This window comes from Sebastes umbrosus, chromosome 2, assembly GCF_015220745.1.
Source record: "Sebastes umbrosus isolate fSebUmb1 chromosome 2, fSebUmb1.pri, whole genome shotgun sequence".
NCBI classification, from domain to species: domain Eukaryota; kingdom Metazoa; phylum Chordata; class Actinopteri; order Perciformes; family Sebastidae; genus Sebastes; species Sebastes umbrosus.
The window spans coordinates 16,675,351-16,697,413 of NC_051270.1; the positions used below are offsets into that span (position 1 = coordinate 16,675,351).

Genomic DNA, 22,063 nt, shown 5'->3' on the forward strand with positions numbered 1-22,063 from the left:
AGATGTCTCCTTTACTGTCTCTCTGAACAGCCGTGAGAGTCTGAATTTGGGCGGTAACACTGATGGGAAGGCACGCCCGTTAGGATCGCCACGCCTCGGCATCGCCAGTCTGACCAAAACCGCAGACTACAGGTAAAGTACACAGACATATATAACGTTAACTGTGGACTCCAGTTTTAATGAAAACAACATTTGGAAGATGTCTAAAAAACCTTAATATTGAATATTAATACAAATATTATTTCTTGATGATGTTTTTGTTATTATTATTATATCAAACTGTAAGGAGTTGCATGTAATAAACAGTGATTTGATTCTTGTATTCCTCCTCAGGCCGCCGTCCTCCCCGTCCCAGCGGTGTAAAGTGTACACCCAGAAGGGCGTGATGCCGGCGACGCCCCCTCTGTCCTCACACACTCTTGCTCAGGACGGACAGGCCACAGACGCTTTGACCTCAGACAGTATGTTTCTTTCTACATGTTTATGCTTTAGAGTGGAGTACTGTATTGGTGCTGCTTAAGACTTAATGATGTATGAAAAGTCTGTTATTAGGCGTCCTTACATGCCTCTCCCTCCGGCAGGTAATGTTGTTGCTGTTTTATGCCAAAAGGCGATAACAGCATCTACATAAATGTCTTGAGGCACATAAAATACAGCCACATACTGAGTCGCCTCAGCACAACACTGTTTATCAGTATAACCAGTGGTTCCAAATTGGCATCATAGTGTGAAGCCAATTTCCTTATATTCTGCACTTGGAAAACAAAATTAATCACGACGCCAAATGTGTGTTTGTGATTCTGCAGACAGTCTGGCTGCAGACAGCGGCCGTTCCTCCACAGAGTCCCTGCTGTCCAGGACGTCTCCGGTGGGCATGAGTCCACAAGTCCGAGAGCCAGCTCAGTCTCTGTCTGCCAGCCTGGGATCAGCGGAGACGCTCTGTGACGACGACGTCCCACCGATACCCCTGGACACGCACAGGGATGGTGAGTTCCAGTTGCTATTTTTACACAAGGAGAGGGGGGTGAAATATAAAAATAAGTCATATGCAAAGAAAGAGAAAGAACTATGACGGCAAATATAGGCAATTATTCCCCAAATGTGGTAACTTGGTTCTCAAACTATCCTCCACTTGCAGCCTCGGGACCGGCAGCATCTGTAGGAACAGCTGGACCTCTCTCGCTTGTGGAGGATGAACTGGTGTACACCGTGGCTTCTGGAGGTGAGGAGGACCTCATTGTTACAGCTCTCATGGAGACTCAGGGCCTGACCTGTCGTCCAACGAGCATCATCAGCTTCAAAAGTGACTGTTGCTCTCAAGACGCCTGCGTCATCAGTGCTGCTGAGGATGGATCTGTAGAGGATTACCACATGACTGCAGGTCCTGCAACAACCTCAGGGGTTACGGACGTTGCTGCAATTGCAGAGGTTAGTGTGACTGACTCACTAAGATCATTTGGCATGTGGAAATGTGTTCTAAACTTGAGCTAATGTTCACACATATGGCTGATTTGATCTTATTTGAACCATAAGAACCCTTTTGTACTACTTCACCAGAGCCTAAATCATTTTTTTTTGGATTTCAAAATGCCATACCCAATTTACTTGTGTCCTGCTGTAGGTGGCCATGACCAAGCTGCGGATAGAAGGTGAAGCCTTAGCCTCAGGGATGTCTAACTGTGGTTCACCCATCTCCTCCTGGATGAGTGATCTGAGCATGGGCAGTGAAGCTGACCAGTCTCTCCACAGCTTCAGTCAGTCCCAGAGCCAGCAAGGTGAGGCCCTGGCTGAACCTGAACCCAACCAGAGCCTTTGTTACGAAAGCTGCGGCAGCCCAAGAAGAGGGAGTCTGGAAGGAGAAGTGGTGCTGTCGGAAAACGGGAGTGATAAGGCGACTCCAACCAAAGACAGGCTGAGGAAGCTGCCTCCATCAATGGCTAAAACTAACATCCAAATTCTGGCATTACCTGGTAGCCTCTCTCCCTTCAAGACCACCATTAGTGTGCACCCATGTGTGGCTGTCAAACCCATGGTTATAAAGGAACCAACCATCCTCTCTTCACCCACCAAGTCCAGCTTAATGAAAGACATATTTAAAGCACCACTTTTAGCTTCTATGTCCAGCGAGATGAGCTTTGAAGACCCCTGGTTGAAGCGTGGCATGAAGGAGAGGGAGCTTGTGTGTGAAGTGAAGCCAGAGAAGAGGGACGTAGAGCATTCAAAGTACCAGACTGGAGCTGCGAACGGAGACCACCGGAGCTTCTGCAGGGACGGTAAGCGGGGCAGGACTGGGATTATAATTCAGACTGGGAATTTTTGTGTACTTATGGAGTGTTTGTTTTACACTTGGCATTTCCTCAGAGCTTTGACTCGACTTCTGTTGATCATCATGAAACTCTAGTAGCTATGATCAAGTGTCCTGACAGAACAGATAATATGGGTCTTTATTTCCAGTATTTAAAAACATTGGTGAAGCGCTCGTTCGGAGCGCCTGCCCATCTGGAACGGGCCAATTGCTTGCATTATGGCTGCTTTTACCCGTAAAGTGTGAAGTTGATTGGATGAACGGTTCTCGAGATATGCAAAGGGCAGTCATATATATACATACACAGACAGAGATACCATCCTTTATAGTTAGATAATGCTGCTACAGCGCCACCTATTGACCAAATGGCACCAAACATGTCAATGCTGCATCATTTATTTGGGGCGGCTGTGGCTCAGAAGGTAGAGCAGGTCGTCCACCAATCAGAAGGTCGGCGGTCCGATCCCCGGCTCCTCCGGTCACATGTCGAAGTGTCCTTGAGCAAGACAACTGGGGTTAATTGAGGAAGGGAGGTCAAGGGAGCTTGTGTGTGAAGTGAAGCCAATGAAGCCCTCCCCTGAGCCATCAGTGTGTGAATGAGTATTTAGATTAGATCCTGATGGGCAAAGTTTGCACCTTGCATGGCAGCCTCTGCCATCAGTGTATGAATGTTTGTGTGAATGGGTCGGAAGACTAGAAAAGCGCTATATCTACATGTGTCCACCAAATGTGGTCAGGTCAAAGCGTTTGGGAGATATGACATTTTTTGTAATATAAGCACTGCCCACAGCATTTGAGCTAACTTTCAGGGCCAGCTATAGCAAAACTGTATGGCTCATCAACAATACAAAAGAGTTACTTTTTTCCGGTTTGGTCCAGAGATGTTTTGTAACAAATTTGGCGACAATTGCTCAAAATTTGTAGGAGGAATAGCAAAAAATCTGATTGGGATACAATTCAAAACGGTAGAAGATTAATATAGATGCAAAGGGGTGTGGCTTATATGGATAGATTCGTCTGGACCCACAAAATCCATGAATTTTGTTTCTGAGACTTAGGGTTCAAAGGTTACAGGCCAAAACCTAAAGTTCATTGTTATAGCGTCACCATCGGGCCAAACTGCACCACATTCAACACTGCACTCCCTTTGGTCCTGAGCAATACACCCGCCGAGTGTGAAGTCGATCAGAAGAGCAGCTCTCGAGATATGCGAAGGACATACAGAAAGACAGACGGACAGATTCCGCGCTTTATAGTTTGATGAGGGGTCGTTGCTTTTAAACCACTGACACTTCAATCAGCTGGTCAGTGGCTAGTCTGGGCCTGATGGTAATAAACAGTGAAATGTTGTTTAAAAGTAAAAGATTAACAGGATTCTTAAACTAAGTCTATGTTCTTTCTTATTTGCTATTCTCCCATCACCAGGTGGGGATCATGGCAGCTCTAGTTCAGGAGGTGAGGTTGCGTCGTCTCCAGATTCCTTTAAGAGAGTGGTGGATGGCTGCGAGATGGTCGCTGTTGTTGCCCAGGGAGAATGCCTGACTACTATCTACAGCTCAGATATCCACCGTACTGCCAGTCTTCCCCGCGGTTGGCACCGTCTCAACCGCTACGACGGCTTGGACAATGGAATCGAGTACCGCAATCTTGGCGTCACCACTTCAACCCCCTGCAGTCCCCGCTCCACACTTGACCGCCGGGGGTCAACTGGAAAACAGGGCTTTTTCTCCCACAGGAAGGGGGGAATCCCACCTCTGCCGCCGATACGGAAGTCCAGCCTCGACCAGCGGAACCGAGCAGTCAGCCCTCTCCACCAGCCCAGCCACGGAGCATCATTACTGGGCAGCTCAGCAGATGATGCTGGGATCGCCAGACAACGAGGCTCCAGCATAGACAGCAGCAGACTTTTCAGCGCCAAGTTGGAACAGCTTGCAAACAGAACCAACTCTCTGGGTCGGGTCCACGGCTCCCACGGTGGTTCCCACCACTACGACTGCTTCTCTCTGGAGAGAGGGGCGAGTCTGAGAGGGGGAGGAGGAGGAGGAGGAGGAGGAGGAGGAGTGAGGGGGGACAGCACCATGCCTCGCACTGGGCGCAGTCTCACCCGTGCTGGATCGGTATCTTCTCCAACTGGAAACACCGGCAGCCCCAGTTTCAGTACCAGTCCCGTTCCGAGCAGCGCTCCACAGTCACCAGCCAAAACCAGCGGCCAGTCAAAGATCTCAGCAGTCAGCAAGCTGCTGATGACCAGCAGTCCCAAGGCCAGGAGTCTGTCTGCATCCAGCACTAAAACTCTGAGCTTCTCCACCAAGTCTTTGAGCCAAGCATCCAGCCGCAGCTCTAGCCTTCCTCCTATTGGGAAGGTACAGTAGCAAGGAATTTTTGTTTTACTGTAAATGAACACACGTTTAACAGCTGTAAACTACATGACTCAGCTCATCAGACAAAACTAGAAAAACAACTGTGAGACCTTCCTCCTTGTGCACTTTTAACACAAGAAAACCTGCATCAATATCTCAATGCAAGTAATTCAAGCCATCATGGCCTCCGTTTCTCCTTCCAACCACTTAAGCATCCATTTATGTGTTTCCTCAGCCCCAGAGCTCAGTCCAGAGCCCTCCGCAGCAGCAGGCACCTTCATCTGGATCCTGGTCTACCCAGTCTTTGAGCCGCAGTCGAGGGGGAAGCCTGGCTGCCAAGCTGCCTCTCCGGGCTGTCAACGGTCGAATCTCAGAGCTCCTCCAGGGAAGTGCAGGCACCCGTTCCAGGAGTCATGCCCAGGGAGGTGGCACAGATCCAGCAGAGGAAAGAGGAGTTGGAGGGGCAAGGTTAGCCAGTTTGACTTTATTTCGTTCTACATTTCAAGCATTTAGTAGGACATATCCTAAGCAAAGAATTATGCTGAAATTACGCAAACTGCAAGATTCATAGAGCACTTTATATTAATTGAGTTCATTATATGACAATAAATGGGTTAAACCCTTGTATCCTATTTTCCTGTCCTCAGTGGAGGGGGAGCTGGAGCAGGAAGTGGTGGTAGTGGAGGTGGTAGTGGAGGTGGAGGTGGAGGTGGAGGTGGCGGGGGAGAGGAGAAGGCAACAGTGGTCCAAACGCTGCCCTCCCCCTACAGCAAGATCACAGCTCCCAGAAAAGCACATCGCTGCAGCAGCGGCCATGCTAGTGACAACAGGTAACCTCAAGTTCATTAAATTTGTCACAAAATCCCTTCAGTGCTGCTTAAAGCATATTGTTTTTTTTAATTTATTTTACCTTTAACTGTGATCTCCTTCTGCCTCTAACAGCAGCGTACTGAGCGGCGAGCTGCCCCCGGCCATGGGGAAGACAGCCTTGTTTTACCACAGCGGAGGCAGCAGTGGCTATGAGAGCATGCTGAGAGACAGCAGCGAGAACACAGGAAGCACCTCCTCAGCTCAGGACTCCCTCAGTGAGCACAGCTCAGCCACCACCTCCTCCAGACGGAGCTCCAAGAGCAGCAAGAAGAGCCGGAGCAACACAGGTCACAATTAAACCTATTTTCTAAATATTGCTTCAATGACGTTTTCACTTAATTGGATTATGGAGCATCATGGAGGATGACAAGAGAGGGGATCGGCTTACTACTACTTTATAGGGGGTAAATCTGTCATTTGCCTTAATCAGTAGAGCTACAGCACCCCTTAATTTAGATATGACAAAGCTTTGAGTGTGTTATGAATAACACTTGTGAAAGACATGAACGTACAAGCACCCTGTGGCAACAAAGTCTACAAAATCAAATGAGAACTGTACTCATGGTTCGTTTTCGTGAATGAATAATTAACTTCTCAATCAGTGAACACAAAGCCAAATGCAAAGATGACCACCTGATTTATCCTGTTCTCAATATGTACTAATTTTTTAGCCCACACTCAGCATGCACGCTTAGCTTTTAGAGCTAAAAAGCACCTAAATAATTATTGTATTATGAAATCTATAAAGGTGAAAGCTTTGAGAAAATGTGATCAGAAGACTGCTAAAGCTTTTAAAAAAAAATATATATATATAAAGCTACACAATGAAGATAGAACTGGTAGAAATAATGAGAAAGCAATGAACAGGTCAGGGAAAAGTGAAAGAAGCTGTGGCTGCAGAAGGAGGTTGCAGGTAGGAAAGGTGACCCTGACCACCCATCTGTGAAATGGTAAAGGGAATCTGCTGGTGTGGGCTGTAATGAATATATATTCACCAGAACAGCACACAGAGAGGCTGCTAATGTGCCCGCCAAATTACACTCTACTGGTTAACCACGAGGATGGATATGTGCATAAAATCAGATTGGACAGAGGCAGCTCTTCCTGGTGTGTCTCTGATTATTCTTTTAAATTGGAGTAACCCTTTCCATCCAATGTGTGTACGACGCGGCCTCGCCTTTACTCTCATTTTCCTTTTAACCACAACTGATTCTGTGCTTCAAAGAGAGCATTCCCTGTCAAACTGTCACAAGAAGACAGAAAGGATTACTCTGTTTGTTGTTCAAAATGGATACAACAATTCAGTCCCAATTCAGGCAGACAGAATATAAATAGTAAGAACGGACAGATGTGTCGCAGACTGAAGCAACGTGTGAAGATGTTAGTGCGATCGAAATTTTAATCACATCTCCAGCTGGGTCTCCCTTCATGCTTGATATCCATTAGATTGGATTCACTAACTCTCACATTTTCTTCTATGTCTCTACTTCTCATATATTCCTCTCCCACCTTCTCCACTCTGCAGACACTCATTCTTTCTCTGTCCTCTTATATTCCGCTTCCTACTACCTAATGAAATACTAATGTCTCTGCTTGACCTCTCTGTGCCACAATGAGACCAAAAGACAGCAGCAACCTTATTAAAATCACCACTTTCTCTCTCTCCTCTCTCTCTCTCTCTCTCTTTCTCTCTCTCTCTCTCTCTCTCTCTCTCTCTCTCTCTCTATCTCTCTCTCTCTCTCTCTCACACCTTATCTCTCAGTTCCTGGTGAATCTGATAACTCTCATTCCTACATGGTTGGCAATTTCTATGCAAAGCGTGTGTGCATGTATGAGTGAGTGAGTGTGTGTGTTCATTGTAGCGTAGTGGGCAGATTAGAGAGTGACCTGCTGCTCTTATCTGTGGGCTTCATGAACAGAGACTAAACTTTTTTATCTCACTTCACACTCCATTATCTGTTTCTAGTTCCCTTTCTGCTTTTTCAATCACTCAATGCTTTTCGTTTGTCCTTTCCTTTCTGCCTCCCTCCAGTGATTCATCCATATCCATCTCTTTCCTCTACCACCCATGATCTCTTTCCTCAGCTTACAATATTCTGTTTTTATATCCATGTCCTGTATCGTCCTGTTTTCCTCTGTAAAACACAGCAAACGATAAAGAGTGAACAAGTAGGACAGAGTTTCCCTTTAACTTTGATGAAGACTAGCCACTGATAAAATGCACAATTTACTACAATGCTTTACTTGTGGAAAAATTTAAGAAATACCTATTTTGTGTCATTTGTTTTATTGAGCAGTGTTAGACTAAGCATTGGACAATACTAAATAAATGAATAAGAGAGATGAACGGCTACAGTATATATCACCAAATGTGTTTCTATGTCTGGAAACACACACTATGATAAACTCTGGTGGTGTGTAACACTCATCTTATTTGTTGTTTCAGGCCTCCAGCGTCGCCGTCTGATCCCAGCACTGACCTTGGACTCTTCCTCCTCCTCACCTTCTCACCGCTCCTCCAAACAGGCCATCACTTCCTCTTCTTCCTCCTCCTCCAGCCCAGGTGCATGCTGGGTAGATGGCCCACTGGGGCCCCCAACTCCCTCAAACCTCCGGGGCGCGACCGCAACAACAGAAACCTTCGAGATCAAGGTGTATGAGATAGACGACGTCGAGCGACTGCAGAAGAGGAGAGACAAAGTAGGGGGCAAGGTGAGAGAAGTAAAGTATATCAGAACTCCTTTATTCATCAGTCATTGAACAAAGTACGACGAAACTTAAGTAGAAATCCTGACGGTGCATGCACATACTGTATATCAAATAGTAATACAAATAAAGAAGAGTACAAATATTAGGGCTGTCGAAGTTAACGTGTTGATTCATTTTAACTGCAGTAATTTCTTTAACGCATTAACACAAATTGTGATTGTGATTTTCAGGTTGTAGCGGGCTCCGTTTTAAAGCTAGAGTGTATATATTGGTATCATATGAAACTAGAAAAACCTAATCCATTGGTACCAGCTACACCACACTAGCTTGCTGATAAATAGGCTAAATAATGCTCCAAATTTACGCTAAATTTTGGCAAGGAAAAACTGTCATGGCCATTTTCAAAGGGGTCCCTTGACCTCTGACCTCAAGATATGTGAATGAAAATGAGTTCTATGGGTACCCACGAGTCTCCCCTTCACAGACATGCCCACTTTATGATAATCACATGCAGTTTTGGGCAAATCATAGTCAAGTCAGCACACTGACACACTGACAGCTGTTGTTGCCTGTTGGGCTGCAGTTTGCCATGTTATGATTTGAGCATAGTTTTATGCTAAATGCAGTACCTGTGAGGGTTTCTGGACAATATTTGTCATTATTTTGTGTTGTTAATTGATTTCCAATAATACATATATACTTACATTTGCATAAAGCAGCATATTTGCCCACTCCCATGTTGATTAGAGTTTTGAATACTTCACAAATCTCCCTTTAAGGTACATTTTGAATAGATACAAAAATGTGCGATAAACTTGCGATTAATCATGATTAACTATAAAAAATCATGTGATTAATCGTAATTAGATATTTTAATCGATTGACAGCCCTAAAAATATATATATTATAAATAGAAAACATGTTTTTGCTGTGACCTATAAAAAAACCTGTAAGATATTGCACTTCTGGATATTGCACGTTTGCTGAGTTGTATTGGCTCTATTTACAAGCAATAAATACATACGGGAATAAATATGTACATAGGAATAAACTAAGGTACAGTTGGAATGTAAACATCTACGCAGAGTTCTATATATACAGTATATACAAAATGTAAAACATCTGTGCAGTGTACAATATATACATACATAGAAAAGAAAGGAGGCGGGTGAGGCATGGGTGAGAGGGGGGAAGACAAACCTGAGCTACACGGTGGCTGCATCATTGATAATGATGCAATTTAACAATAACAAGTTTCAACTGGACCACATTTAAGATTTCGGGCTTCAGTTTGTAAAGTGCATCCATCCTATAGAAAATACAGAATGAAGGTTTACATTCCCCTCAAAATATATTACTGTATTAACCACAGTTTTCCTCACAATGTGGTGGATGTCAGTATTCAGTTGGGTCTAGTTTAACTGGAGGTTGTTTTCACCGGCTGTACAGTGAAGGAGGCTGTGTGAGAATTACAAACATGGAAGGTACAGATCAGACTAGAATTCCCCAATCCCCACGGGCAAAAGAAACTCATTCACATACAGTAAAGTGAGGGAAAAGGATAAAATGAGGCTAGGAAAGGTGGGAAAGGAGGGAGAAATAGCAATGTGGAAGAGGGAGCAAATAAAGCAGGAAAGGGTTAAAGAAAGGAGAATATACTGTATGGTGCTACGTGAGAGAGAATGAGAAATGTGGAGAGAGAATTAAAGAAGGTGGAGAGCCAAAGAGCAGAGAAAGAGGCCCAGAGGGCACGATGCATATTGCACTTCATGTCAAAGAAATTGATTTGATGAATAATAGTTGTGGGGCACATTAAAAAGCAATAAGTGTTCTTCTGCTGGACACTGTTGCTGGAGGAGAACAAGAGGAGGAGGAAAAGACAGAGACATAAGAAGTGAAGCTACTGTATTGTGTGTGTTAATGAGGAAAGAGACATAAGAAAAAACATCTCAAGTGAAAAATACAACAGTAAGGATTTTCACGAAAAGAATGAATCAACATTAGCGCTACGTTCTGTATGAATAGTGAGCTTTTTCTTTTAAATAAATCTACATCTATTCCCCTCTGTGTTACTTCATTGTAGAAATTATTAAAAATTCCACAGATTTAGCAGAAATTGAAATAGTTGCAAATGAATGCATGGTGCAGGTTTGTGGGTTTCCACTCTTAAACCTTTATGTATTCAGCGGAGGGAGCATTGTGAGCCTTGGGAGAGAGGATGAGAGAGAAACCCATGAAATATAGATTTTCCCTACAGCAGGCCTTAAGAAAGCCACTTAACCCCCGACCGCTCCAGTGAAGCCGCTCAGTGTCCGAAAGCACTCGACTGCGGTCACACTGAAGGGTCGATGAGGTGCGAATGTATGCAACTGTGTGAATGTTAAGCAGGCTGCTGCTGAAAGAGAGCCACATGTGTTTCACAACACACTCTCTCTGGCTAAGTAAAGGTGAATAAAATCCATATCTGTCCTCTCTCTCTCTCTGTGTGTGTGTGTCAGGAGGTTGTGTACGTCAGTGCCAAGCTCCGTCTGCTGGAACACCGTCAGCAGAGAATCAGTGAGGTCAGAGCCAAGTACCAGTGTCTGAAGAAGGAGCTGGAACAAACCAAACAGTACCTGATGCTGGAGCCGCACAAATGGACCACCGAGTGTAAGTAGGACTCTGACACATCAGGGAGTGTGTATGTGTGTGTGTGTCTTATCATGTATTCTGCACTAGTTGTTCTCAACAGGTTAGAAAATTGTTTTTATGAAATGACTGACATAAATTATTACGCATATTGTCTCTAATGTTTCTTGTCTGTTGAAATTCATTATTTGTTTAAAAAGGTTGAGAATAGGTGTTTACACTTATTCTTTTTATCAATCATGTGCGGTCTTAAAAGAAAGTATTTAAAGTCCCAGGGAAGCGGAAGTTAGAGCGTCTTTGGCTTCTGCACTGAGAGTGTTCCCGAGTGAAACAGAGTATTTGAGCGGTGTACAGTTACAAGAGGGCTCTAAATGAAATCCTTCGCATTTGATTGGACCGCTAAAAAGTGGCGGGCTTAGAATGTAGCGCGATACGGAGCTACAGCACACACCTTGTTTGTCGCTAAAAGTTGCAGATTGATTGATGGATGGACGTCATGATATTATTGGTTGGTACTATCTTACGTAAGCACACGTCAAATTTTGTTTTACAGGAAGAAAAGATGATTGGATTTTGATGTAAAAATATGAATAAATTGATTTTTGAATTTTCTTTGCATATTTTGTTATATAGGTGCACAATATGACTAGAGAGGTGATCTAACAGGGTTAAAAAGGCATTTTTCATTTCATCTCGACTTAGAGAACAATGAAAACACCAAAACCAACAAAGTGTAAGTCTGACTCAATACTTTCCGACTTCCCTACCCTGTTTGTGGATTGTGGACCCAAGACCAGTGGTTCCTTCCATAGACTGTATATAACAAGTGGACAAAGTCACCGTGATGTCACCCGTTGGTTTGTGGCCTGCAGTTTTGATGCCTTGAGTTCGGCATTTTGGCATCTTGGTTTTTGGGCGTCGCCGTCTTGTTTTTTTGCAACCAGAAGTAACATGAGAGGGTGGAGCTAAGTACAACCGAACACTGAATAAGACATTTTTAGGTGACCAAAATGTCGTGGTAGAAACCTGTGAATCACAAGGTAGCCACGCCCTAAAGCATTGCCTGCGTTATGGTCTATTTGACTCTAAATGGAACCATAATTTACTAAATGAACATCATGCTGTGCTGAAGAAGACTTGAAACAAGCGATCAAGACCATAAACCCGTGTTTACAATGTTTACTGAGGTAATCAATCAAGTGAGAAGTAGGGTCATTTTCTCATAGACTTCTATACAATCAGACTTCTTTTGTCTTTTTTGACAAATATTGAAAATCACCAGACTTTAAAATGAGTTCTATACTCATAAACAGAGTATGTATAACGGTGTTTTAGCAAAGTGTGTCACCTTTGTATCTCTGCCTGTCTGTCCCTGTTCAGTTGAGCTACAGCAGGCCTACGAAGTGGACTCACTGGAGTATCTGGAAGCTCTGGAGATCGTGACAGACAAACTGGAGACCAGAGTCAACTTCTGCAAAGCTCACCTCATGATGATCACCTGCTTCGACGTCTCCTCAAGACATCGGTAGACGGATGGAGGGATGGAGAGCCGGGGAGCTGGAGGACGGAGAGGCAGACATACAGCTGGACTCAATTAGATGTCAACATTTGGACCCTTTACCCACCGATTAATAAAACACCTTTAGAAAATATCTCCTGAACAAATACATCTCGTTAGATGACTGGATAGTTGGAAGGAGGGATACAGGGATGGACAACGATCTGCCTGTCTCCTCCAGATGTAAGTAGGCAGAGGGACAGGTGGATGGAGAGATGGAGGGATAAAAGTAATGGAGATATATAGAATTATTTAACAGGCCAACAGACAGATGAGTCTGTTGATTTTTTTTTAACAGCATCTAATGAACGGGCCACTTTGAATTAGATATGGCAGACAGATGGTTCTGAGACTGAAAAGAAATATCAAACATAACCAAGTGAAGGTTTTCCAGAGAAGTGAATAATTAGACCGCTGAGACACAAACAAGGATAAAGAAGAGTTGCAGCAAAGGAGAAGAACAATTTCTCATCTCCCGTCATTTTAGAAGAGCACTTTTTAGAGTTTTACACAGTTGAGAGAGCCATCGGCTGTAAATACAGAGTGCTGACTACAGAATGGCCTGGTATTGTTGTGCAGTCAATAAAAGAGACTGACCAAGAGAAAGACAGGAGGACAAAGAAAAAAATTATTTAGATAAGTGCCTTGTGAACATTTCAACAATACCAAGACCAATTCTCTTTCTCTCTGAATTTGTGTACATGCAGTCAGTATGGTGCTAGCATAGAAAAAAAAACTAAACACAAAAGATCAGTGTCCTTGGAAAATCTTTGAATTTATAGCCATTTCTGAATGTTTTACTGTGGGTCAATGTTTCACTATATCATAAACAAACTAATACTGTATGTTTGAATGGTCTTTGGTACACTGATGAGAGATGAGACTAAATTTAAACAATTAAAGAAGACCTACAGAACATGGATGACCAAGTCCTCTTTAAAACAACAAAACTGTTGCAAGGACCAAAAATCCAATTTGAAAAAAAACACACAGAGTTATGTGTGTTTAAACAAAGAAAAAAAAAAGCGCCAGTTTCTTGTGGTGTTGTTTTTGACTTTACCCACAAACAGAGCACATCTGAATTTTGACCCCCTGGGGCACACGTACCGCATGTTCCCCCTGATACAGATGTGATGGCTTTTTCATGTTCACAAAGCAATGAAGCGTCTGAACCACACAGGAGTGGAAATGAAAATGTTTTTTCTCTGATCTAGTGTTAAGTACATCCATCGGTCGACTCGGCTGCCTGTCAGACTGACTGACGGGCAGATTGTCTGTTATTTGTATCCGTGTTGTTCTGCTCTATTCTAACTGAATGATTCGTCAATGTGTGTGTTTTATATTAAGGTATCCTTTTTCATTTGAGTGCAATGGGACCACGTAGAGACTATGTGTGATAGTAAGAGAATGGATTTTAAGGTTAAGAGAGATATTTAAGAGTAAATTGTGAGGAAGACCATTGATATAACGTGTGAAAATGTCCTTTTTTAAGGCTTGTATTGGAGCAAAGTAATGAATTTAGACTGGAAATACTTACATGGGACTACAATTATGGTTACAAATGGGCTATTTAACTTGCCCTTTTCTTACAAGGACACACATTATACATTTTAAAAACATATATAAAGGAATGAAAGAGACCTAAAGAAAGAAACGGATGATGACCAAATTAAGAGGCATAGATCTCTGCCTGGTTCCATTTTTTTTGGACGGATAGCAACACTTAAGATTTGTTAATATTATTATCTATGGTGCTTGAGATGTTTATGATCTAAATGTTTGTACAAATATAAATATATGAGAGAGCCCGTTTCCCTCTGAAACACAGAACAATACCCCTCGAATGCTTCTTCTACATCGCTGTCATCACGCCCGTTGTTCACCACCACCACCCTCTCCCTCCGGATGCCTTTTGCCCAGCAGGCAGAGAGCATCATGGGAGATCCTGTTTGTTGTCTGAGAGGTAAAAGGAGGAATAGACATTATGATATTGGTGTGATTTGTCAAAAGCGTCGTAGTGCTAAATTTATCTCGATCCTAATAGAACAAACTCAGTATTTGATCTCTTCCACTGGACTGACACAGAAACTGGAAGTGACTTTAAATGTCTTGATCTTCTCGTGGCTGTAAAGACGTAACAGTCGTTCATTTCATGTGGTGTACACGTACTGTGACAGCCACCAGATAATCCAGTGGGAAATTACCCCAGAAACTGAGATGCTTTTGACAGACTGGACCTATGAAGCGTTTTTCACAGTAGCCCTGCGACACCTCTGAACGCTTCCTGTTTTTATCTCCCAGTTCGCCGTGCCAGTCATGAATGAAGGTTTATTTATTTGAGCTCAGGAGAGCAGAGTCGCTTATTATATGTTCTTATTTATTTACACCTTATGATCTTAAAAGTTACTATGCATTTTAAGAAAAAAAATAACTGTACATACTTTGCTGAGCCCATGTCATATATAAATATATATACTGTACACATATCATATATACGCTCATTTTTATTTTATATACTTTCTGTTGATTTTGTTTGCTCCTGTTGTTCCTGTCGGAGATTTTAATGGGTTTTGGGTTTCCTAAAACATTCACTTCCAGGGTAGTTATGTGGCTCCGTACCAGAACTTAAAAATTACGGCAATTTTTTTTACATTGTGAAGAAGAAAATGTCTTTTAAGTGAAATGCCGGTATATCTTACAGTACTGACTACAGTCTTGTGTAATTAGTAGTGAATGTTTTGGGAACCCCAATCTCTGGATTGGCTAAATGGCCTGTACTTGTTTCCAGATTTAAGATGCTATGTGTGAGGTTTCGTCCTTGATGTGTCACTGCCAAATCTACCCTGGTAACGCTTTATAATTCTAGCAATAATTGTGACAAACACCTGAGGTTTTAGTGGCCCCATATTGTTTATAGCTAACTTAATAGTGCATGTAAAGGTGTCAGGAATAAGGGTTCCTACTAAAAGGGATGCACTAATTCTCAGGTGCTTTAAATAAAATGATTCACAAAATGGTATATGTTATATCAGGTTGTAGCCAGGGAAAAAACAAACAAACAGAAATTGACGTTATGTGCTGATGCGTGTTTTGCTGGAGCGTTCAAGAATTATAATGTGTTATCTGGGTGTCTGACACATAGCATCTTTAAGTTCTTAAGCAGTATTGTATGTTGAAGTCTGGGTCAGGTCACATTTTTCAGAAACAAATTTTATCTGTAGCAGTCAAACCATTTTAATTCTGATCAGTTGTAAGACAGTGATTGAACTGATTAAAACTATTAAATAGAAGAATGAGATATTTCCTAAGAGTTACCCAGCGTTATGACACATGCTCAGTGAAAACCAGTGAATGTGAAGAAGTGTGAGATTTTCACTGAGTGTGTCGTTTCCATGATTCAAGACTGCGATCATAATGTCCTCTGTAGATTTACTGTTTCTGAGAACTGTGGTCTGACACATTGTGTTGATGGAAGAGCAAGATGGAGGGATGTAAATAAAGAAATGTATTGAAAGAGTATCACATCTGATTCGTCATTCTTTTGAACATAGAATAGTCAACAGCCAGACGTCCGACATGCGGTCCGTCCTAATCCCAATGAAATGCCCATGTTTTGCATTAGGACTCAAACACATTATAAAAGATCTACTGGTTATATAACCCGTTCTCATCCTAACTCGTCACATACTGACACTTTATCAGGACCCAATGGCGTCACTTCCTAACGCGCTGGGCTACCCAGGAGGACTGTCTCCTGGGTGAGAGTCCTGTGTTTTTTTTAATCCATCCTCCACCCCTCTCACAGTCTCTCCCTGTGTGGCTTTGTTCAGTCGCTAAAAGCTAAGTGCTTAGTTTGCAATGGACATGTTGCTGTATTCAAAGACTACAACTTGAGCCGTCACTTTGAGACAAAACATGCGGAAAAATACAGAAACCTATCTGGAGATGAGAAGGTGAGGACAGCCGAGGGATTGCTAGCTAAACTACAAAAGCAGCAAGGACTTTTTACAAAGCTGCATGTAACGAAAGAAGGAAATGTAAGTGTTAATGTTAAGTTTTGTTAATGGAAATATTACTACCCAAAACAGTCAGTCCTGTACGGTTAAAAGACTACTGCATATAATGTAATCTTCTTAATAATATGCTGTTTGGAGTGATTTTCAGTATAATAAATGCTGAAAAATAAGTGTGCAGTATGTTTTCTATAATTTAATCTAGTGATAAAATAGAGGTTACGTCTGACAGCATTTGTTTGGCCCCCGGCAACAATCTGGGTTTCTCATGTGGCCCCCCAGGAAAAATAACTGCCCACCCCTGCGCTAAAAAGTGCCTTATGTGTTGGTATCAGATGCCGAGAGCTTGACAAAGCGTCGGTATTTGACGCCCTGGAAATGAGAGCGGGCTGTGAAATACAGCTGGGAGGCAGCCAATAGATGGCTCCATACATAGTGACATAAAAGTCATATGCTATACAACCATATTATCTGTGCTAGAGAAAATGTAAGTTTGATTTCTATCAATCTGTGATGTTAAATTGTTCCAAATAAACAAAGATGAGCCAGGTAACTGCAGAACATGCTCATTGACCTGTTCGCCAGCGTAACAATTCCTGTTGGAATATATAACTTGAGGTTTTATTCCACATTTTAATAACTTCTTTCAATAAGAGGAACTGAAGTATATTTTCAGCCATGTCCTCTATTATGTTTTCTACATCAGCTATTATTTGTTTTGGGGTTCCTCTGTGCCTGTGCAGCAGCCAAATGGATACAATACGAGTTATCCCACCGTCAGGTAGCCTATAGTGTTGATTACTACAAAGCTTCAATGGTTCATTGGTTATTTTTTTAATTTGTGATGATCCAGTTATCTTTGCCAGACATGGCCGAACCCTGTTGCTCCTGTCTTTTCCACAGAATTGATGAAAAGGCTGATCAGCTCACAGAAACTATTTCCACTGCAGCGGCTGAGGTGATGGATGCTAACAACTAAGTTAACTATCAAGTCACTTTTTATAGGGATATTTGAAAAGTCTCCTTCCAAAATTACGCCAACTCTTTCACAAGGACTCCTGGTACTTAATCTTTATAAACCGATGGCTGATGGGTTCTGAGATTGGCTGGTATTAAACTTTACACATCATATTCTTATTGGCTAATGAATTCACACATTTGAAATAAAGTGTTCCACTCCCAAACCTCAAGGAAATGTGCTCGCCTTTGTGTGCCTGTTATGTACTAGATTTCACTGTGTGTGTGTGTGTGTGTGTGTGTGTGTGTGTGTGTGTGTTCATACCTTCACTAGCCTGTAGGCAGCTTCCTAGGTGACATATTGCCCTGTTGAGCCGGCTTTGATCACCCACACACAGCAGGGAACAGGAAGGAGGTGAAGGAAGGAATGGGAGAGAGCGGGAGAGATGAGAGGAGAATAAAGGTAGCAAAAGGGAAATGCAGAGAAAGAGGGAGACGTGTGAGAGAGATTAGAAGTAAAGGATTACATGTTAGAAGAATTGGAGAAGAGAGAGATGGTGTGGAAGAGCTGAAATAAGATGGGTGAGGTTAGGGAGGACAAAATAGAGAGACAAGTGGATTCCTGGAATTTCAGGTTATAAAAAACATTTAATTTGAAAAATATAGTAAGAGGATAATCTCCTGGGTAATTTTGGACGAATAATATGCAATCATCGCTCACCAAATGGGCTATTACTCTCCTTTCTAAACTCATCTATCTGCTAAAATCATTTCAGGCAAGAGTTTAATTTCAGGGAGACTAATTTCTTTGCTAAATTATTCTGAGTTGTTGTTGTTTTTGAGATTGGTACCTACCTGATAATTGTCAGGTCCACTTAGCCTTTGTCTTGAAGTATTCTTGTTTAATACAAGTGAATCTTCTTGGCAGTTTCCCTCTCTAACTACATTTTGTAATCAGGTGCCTGTATGGATTTAGACACTTAAATATGTGCTCGGAAAATGAAAATGACTGAAAGCTGTAAAGAACTAGAGGATGTATTTGTTTATCCCAATCACCTCTTAAATGTTAATCTATCTCCCTTTCTTCTTTTCAAGCAAGAATTTCAAGCACTTTAAATTTGCAGCAGAAAACAAAAGCAAAGCAATGTGGTTTTCAGACATGTTTGTGTGGGACAATGTGGGACACATTAGTTACCAATACTGAGAGGTAGTCTAAAATTTGGATATAATGTCTATCTAACTGTGACATTTGGCAGCAGGCAGTATATGTTTGGCATCACTGGGCAAAAATTTCATAATTACCTTTCAGCATATTGTAATTCAAGTGTTCTGAGAGAAAACTAGACTTCTGCTCCTCCTCATGGCTCTGTTTTCAGGCTTTAGTAAATCTAGCCAGTGACGGGAGACTTTGACCAATCACAGGTCATTTCATTGAGAGAGCGTTCCTATTGGCTGCGCTCCGGTCATGTAACCATAACTTGGCGTTCCTTCACCAGATTTCACAATGGCGGCGGCACAAACTTTCTCATTTTACAGCTAAACAGTACACTACATGATGATTCTGAAAATATTTGAGGCGAGACATAGGCATTAACGTAACATAATATTGATTCATATTTGATCAGCGCTGCCTAGTTTGACCGTTTGGTCGGAGTTTGCAAGTGATTGGCAGTCGGCTCTCATAGACAGCAGGTGGACAGCGGAACTCAGATCAGCTCTTACTGCTTGATTTCCTCCGGTCTGTGAAATCTCGCAGATGCCGTTAGGAGCACCGGAAGACACAGAGGCACATGATTTTTTTCAGGTTACCTGTTTCATGTACTACTGTCACGATATAGCAACCGTTTTATAGAAATAACTTTTTTTAATCAGATTTGCTCCAATCTCGCCTACTTCAGCTCTAAAGAAATATATTTCTACTCTGCCCCTTAGTTTGTAACATCTCTATGCTTCACCTTCTGTAGTTTCACAGTCTTTGTTGTAGCTGCATTTCCTTTTCTTTGTGCTATTTTCCATCATATTCTGCCTAAATCTGCAAAGCGTTTGATTTCGTGGTGAACCTCATTTTACCCGTTAGGCATAGTTTAGCAAAAGTTGTTGAGATCAGGCTTACCGCGGTAGTCGGTGTTACCGGTGTTACACAGTGGTCGGACGTATACCAATTACATTACTCACCCACCGTCCTTTCGCTTTTTTTTATAGAAATAAAACCCATTTAGTTCATTTTGCCGTATCAGCGGCGGCGTGTTATCAATAGATAGTCGGACAACGGACGCTACAATCTGAAAGTGAAAGTCTCAGCTTAGAGTAGCAGCAGTCAGATTTCACACACACGGGACGAGAGAGAATTTACAGGCAAGACGATGGTGGAGGATTTGGTGTCAAAGCGAAAAGCAAAAGCGCCTATTTGGCAATATTTTAGATTTAAACCCAATGCTATAAGGGAACCATAACGTTAATGAGGCAATCGCCCTGCTGAGGAGGGAGCGTTCACAGCCGGTGTGCAAGGCGCAGCTGCGCCAGGTGGAAACCTGCGGCCTCGCAACGAAAGCTCGACTGGAGAGGCCAGACACACAGCCATCCAACGACAAAGATCAAAGTAAGCTCTCTACATATATTGAGCGACGTCTTTTCTTGTAAAATGTCCGGTGTAATCTGTAACACCGGTGTTGTCACAAGTTTGTTAACCGGTGGGAATATTTCCTCACCGTGACATCCTTAGTTGAGACATTTCACTCAAAACCACAAATGTCAACCACACTGTGGCGCTAGATGTAAAATCGGAGAATCACCAAAGTCAGTAGGAGTCATTCTCTGGGGACTATGAATACCTGTAGGACTAAATTTCATGGCAATCATTCAGTCTGGAGTAAAGCGGTGGACCGACCGACCGACTGATAGACAAACCAACATCCCTAGAGCCATGCCGCTAACAAGGCTAAACTCACACCAAAGAAACAAGCAACTTCCCGTTCAACAAGGGCTCAAAGTAAAGTTGAAATGTGTCCAGGAAGCTGCTACTCTTCGGCTCAACAGTCCTCTGGTTTTAAGAGCCTGCTCTGATTATGAAGAAGTCCAATCAAAGATGAAAGAAAGATGGATGGGTGATGAGGACATGGTGAAGATGTGGGGTTAACATGGAGATATGGCTCTTTGTCTCGCTTTTTCATTGTAAGGTGAGATTACTCATGAATATATGGTAATATCCGTCAACTCCTTATCACCGAACCCTGAAACACGAGAAGATAATAGAGAAGCGATACCGGGGATAAAATCTACCGTCTCTGGCTGTTATTACAATATGAAACAGCAACAACTCTTTGTGTGAGGAACAAGCAGCTGAGAGGGGAGAGGAAAAAGTCAACCGGTGGTATTGACCTATTAAAGGGTCAGTTTGTAATTTTATAAAGTGGCATATTCATGCGTAAAATTTGAACAATTTGACATACAAATTAAAAGATTTTTTACAAAACCTTGAACAGAATTAGAAAACTTAGATTTCGATTTCGTTCGTCAAATGTCAATCCTTTTTTAATGAGACCTGACAATCACAGGCTTCAACCGTGTCTCGAATTTTGGTGGTGGTTTACATTTGTATTACAATACGAATGGACCGGGAAGACATGAAGATACAGAGGGAGGGAGAGAGAAAGTGAGAGAGGGTAGCAGGAGGGGAGTAAAGAGAGCATAAAGGCGAGGTGGTGCAGGGGGAGACACAAAGCGAGGGAGTGTCTCAGAAATGAAAGTGAAAATTGAAAATGGGGGAGAGGAAATGGCAGGAGGGTGAGTGAATGAAGATGGGTTAAAACCACTCGGTGTCCTTTTTGTGATTGGCTCAGGCTGCCTGCAGAGACACGCAGCGAAGGAAAGAGACGAATAGTGAATTTAATTTGAAAGCCTTTGGGGAGTGAGAGAGACAGAGAGACAGTGAGTGGCAGAGAGGGAGAAACAGAGGGTTATGGTTAAGCGATAGTAAATCTAATTTGATGGCCGTTAAGAAGTGAGAGAGGAGAAAGGGAGAGGGTGAGAGACAGAAAGAAACAAAGCCAATGAAGTGAGTAATGGAGGCAGGAACAGCAGTATTGTACAGCAGGACAGACTCTTCCACAGACCATTCATCCCACTAGTTTCATTACGGCCCGACTCCATTCAATCTGCACATTCATTTCATTTTATCTTCTCAAGATACAATTAATGAAAATCCCTTCTCTTCTTCCACTCATATTTGGGAGAGGGGGGCTTACTGCCATAACTTCTGTAATTATTGTCAATAATTAAAAAAATTAAATCTAATATTTGTTATGATGAATAACGGTGAACAGAGAATAGTTTAATGCTGACTAATCCAGGAGAGATGAAGGATTTGGGGATTCTGACATGACGGCTATTCCAGTGCTGGGAGAGCAAAACGTTTCAGAAAAGCTAAACCTTTTAGAAACATAAACATAAATATATCTAATATCTATCTAATCCTGCCATAACCCATAGAAACACACATACACACACACACACACACACACACACACACGCACACACACACACACACACACACACAGGGTGTCCCTCACAGAGGAAATGCTGTCATCAGTTTGCAAAGGGTAGACTTTTGGGATTAACATGGGAAGTATGTGTGTGTGTGTGTGTGTGTGTGTGTGAAACCCAT

The 22,063-nt window shown here is 42.5% G+C and overlaps 1 protein-coding gene across 1 annotated transcript in view; it reads left to right on the forward strand.

Moving 5' to 3' along the window:
• Positions 1-15,948, forward strand: part of kif26ba (kinesin family member 26Ba) — a 105,258-nt gene extending 89,310 nt beyond the window's left edge. Inside the window, exons 17-28 of the mRNA XM_037751182.1 lie at positions 31-132; positions 334-461; positions 807-986; positions 1,139-1,428; positions 1,622-2,273; positions 3,731-4,668; positions 4,901-5,133; positions 5,313-5,495; positions 5,608-5,822; positions 7,982-8,247; positions 10,743-10,893; positions 12,253-15,948. Coding sequence (XP_037607110.1) covers positions 31-132; positions 334-461; positions 807-986; positions 1,139-1,428; positions 1,622-2,273; positions 3,731-4,668; positions 4,901-5,133; positions 5,313-5,495; positions 5,608-5,822; positions 7,982-8,247; positions 10,743-10,893; positions 12,253-12,401 — 3,487 coding nt within the window. The 3' untranslated portion in view covers positions 12,402-15,948. The remainder of the gene's footprint in view (positions 1-30; positions 133-333; positions 462-806; positions 987-1,138; positions 1,429-1,621; positions 2,274-3,730; positions 4,669-4,900; positions 5,134-5,312; positions 5,496-5,607; positions 5,823-7,981; positions 8,248-10,742; positions 10,894-12,252) is intronic.
• Positions 15,949-22,063: the final 6,115 nt, after the last annotated feature.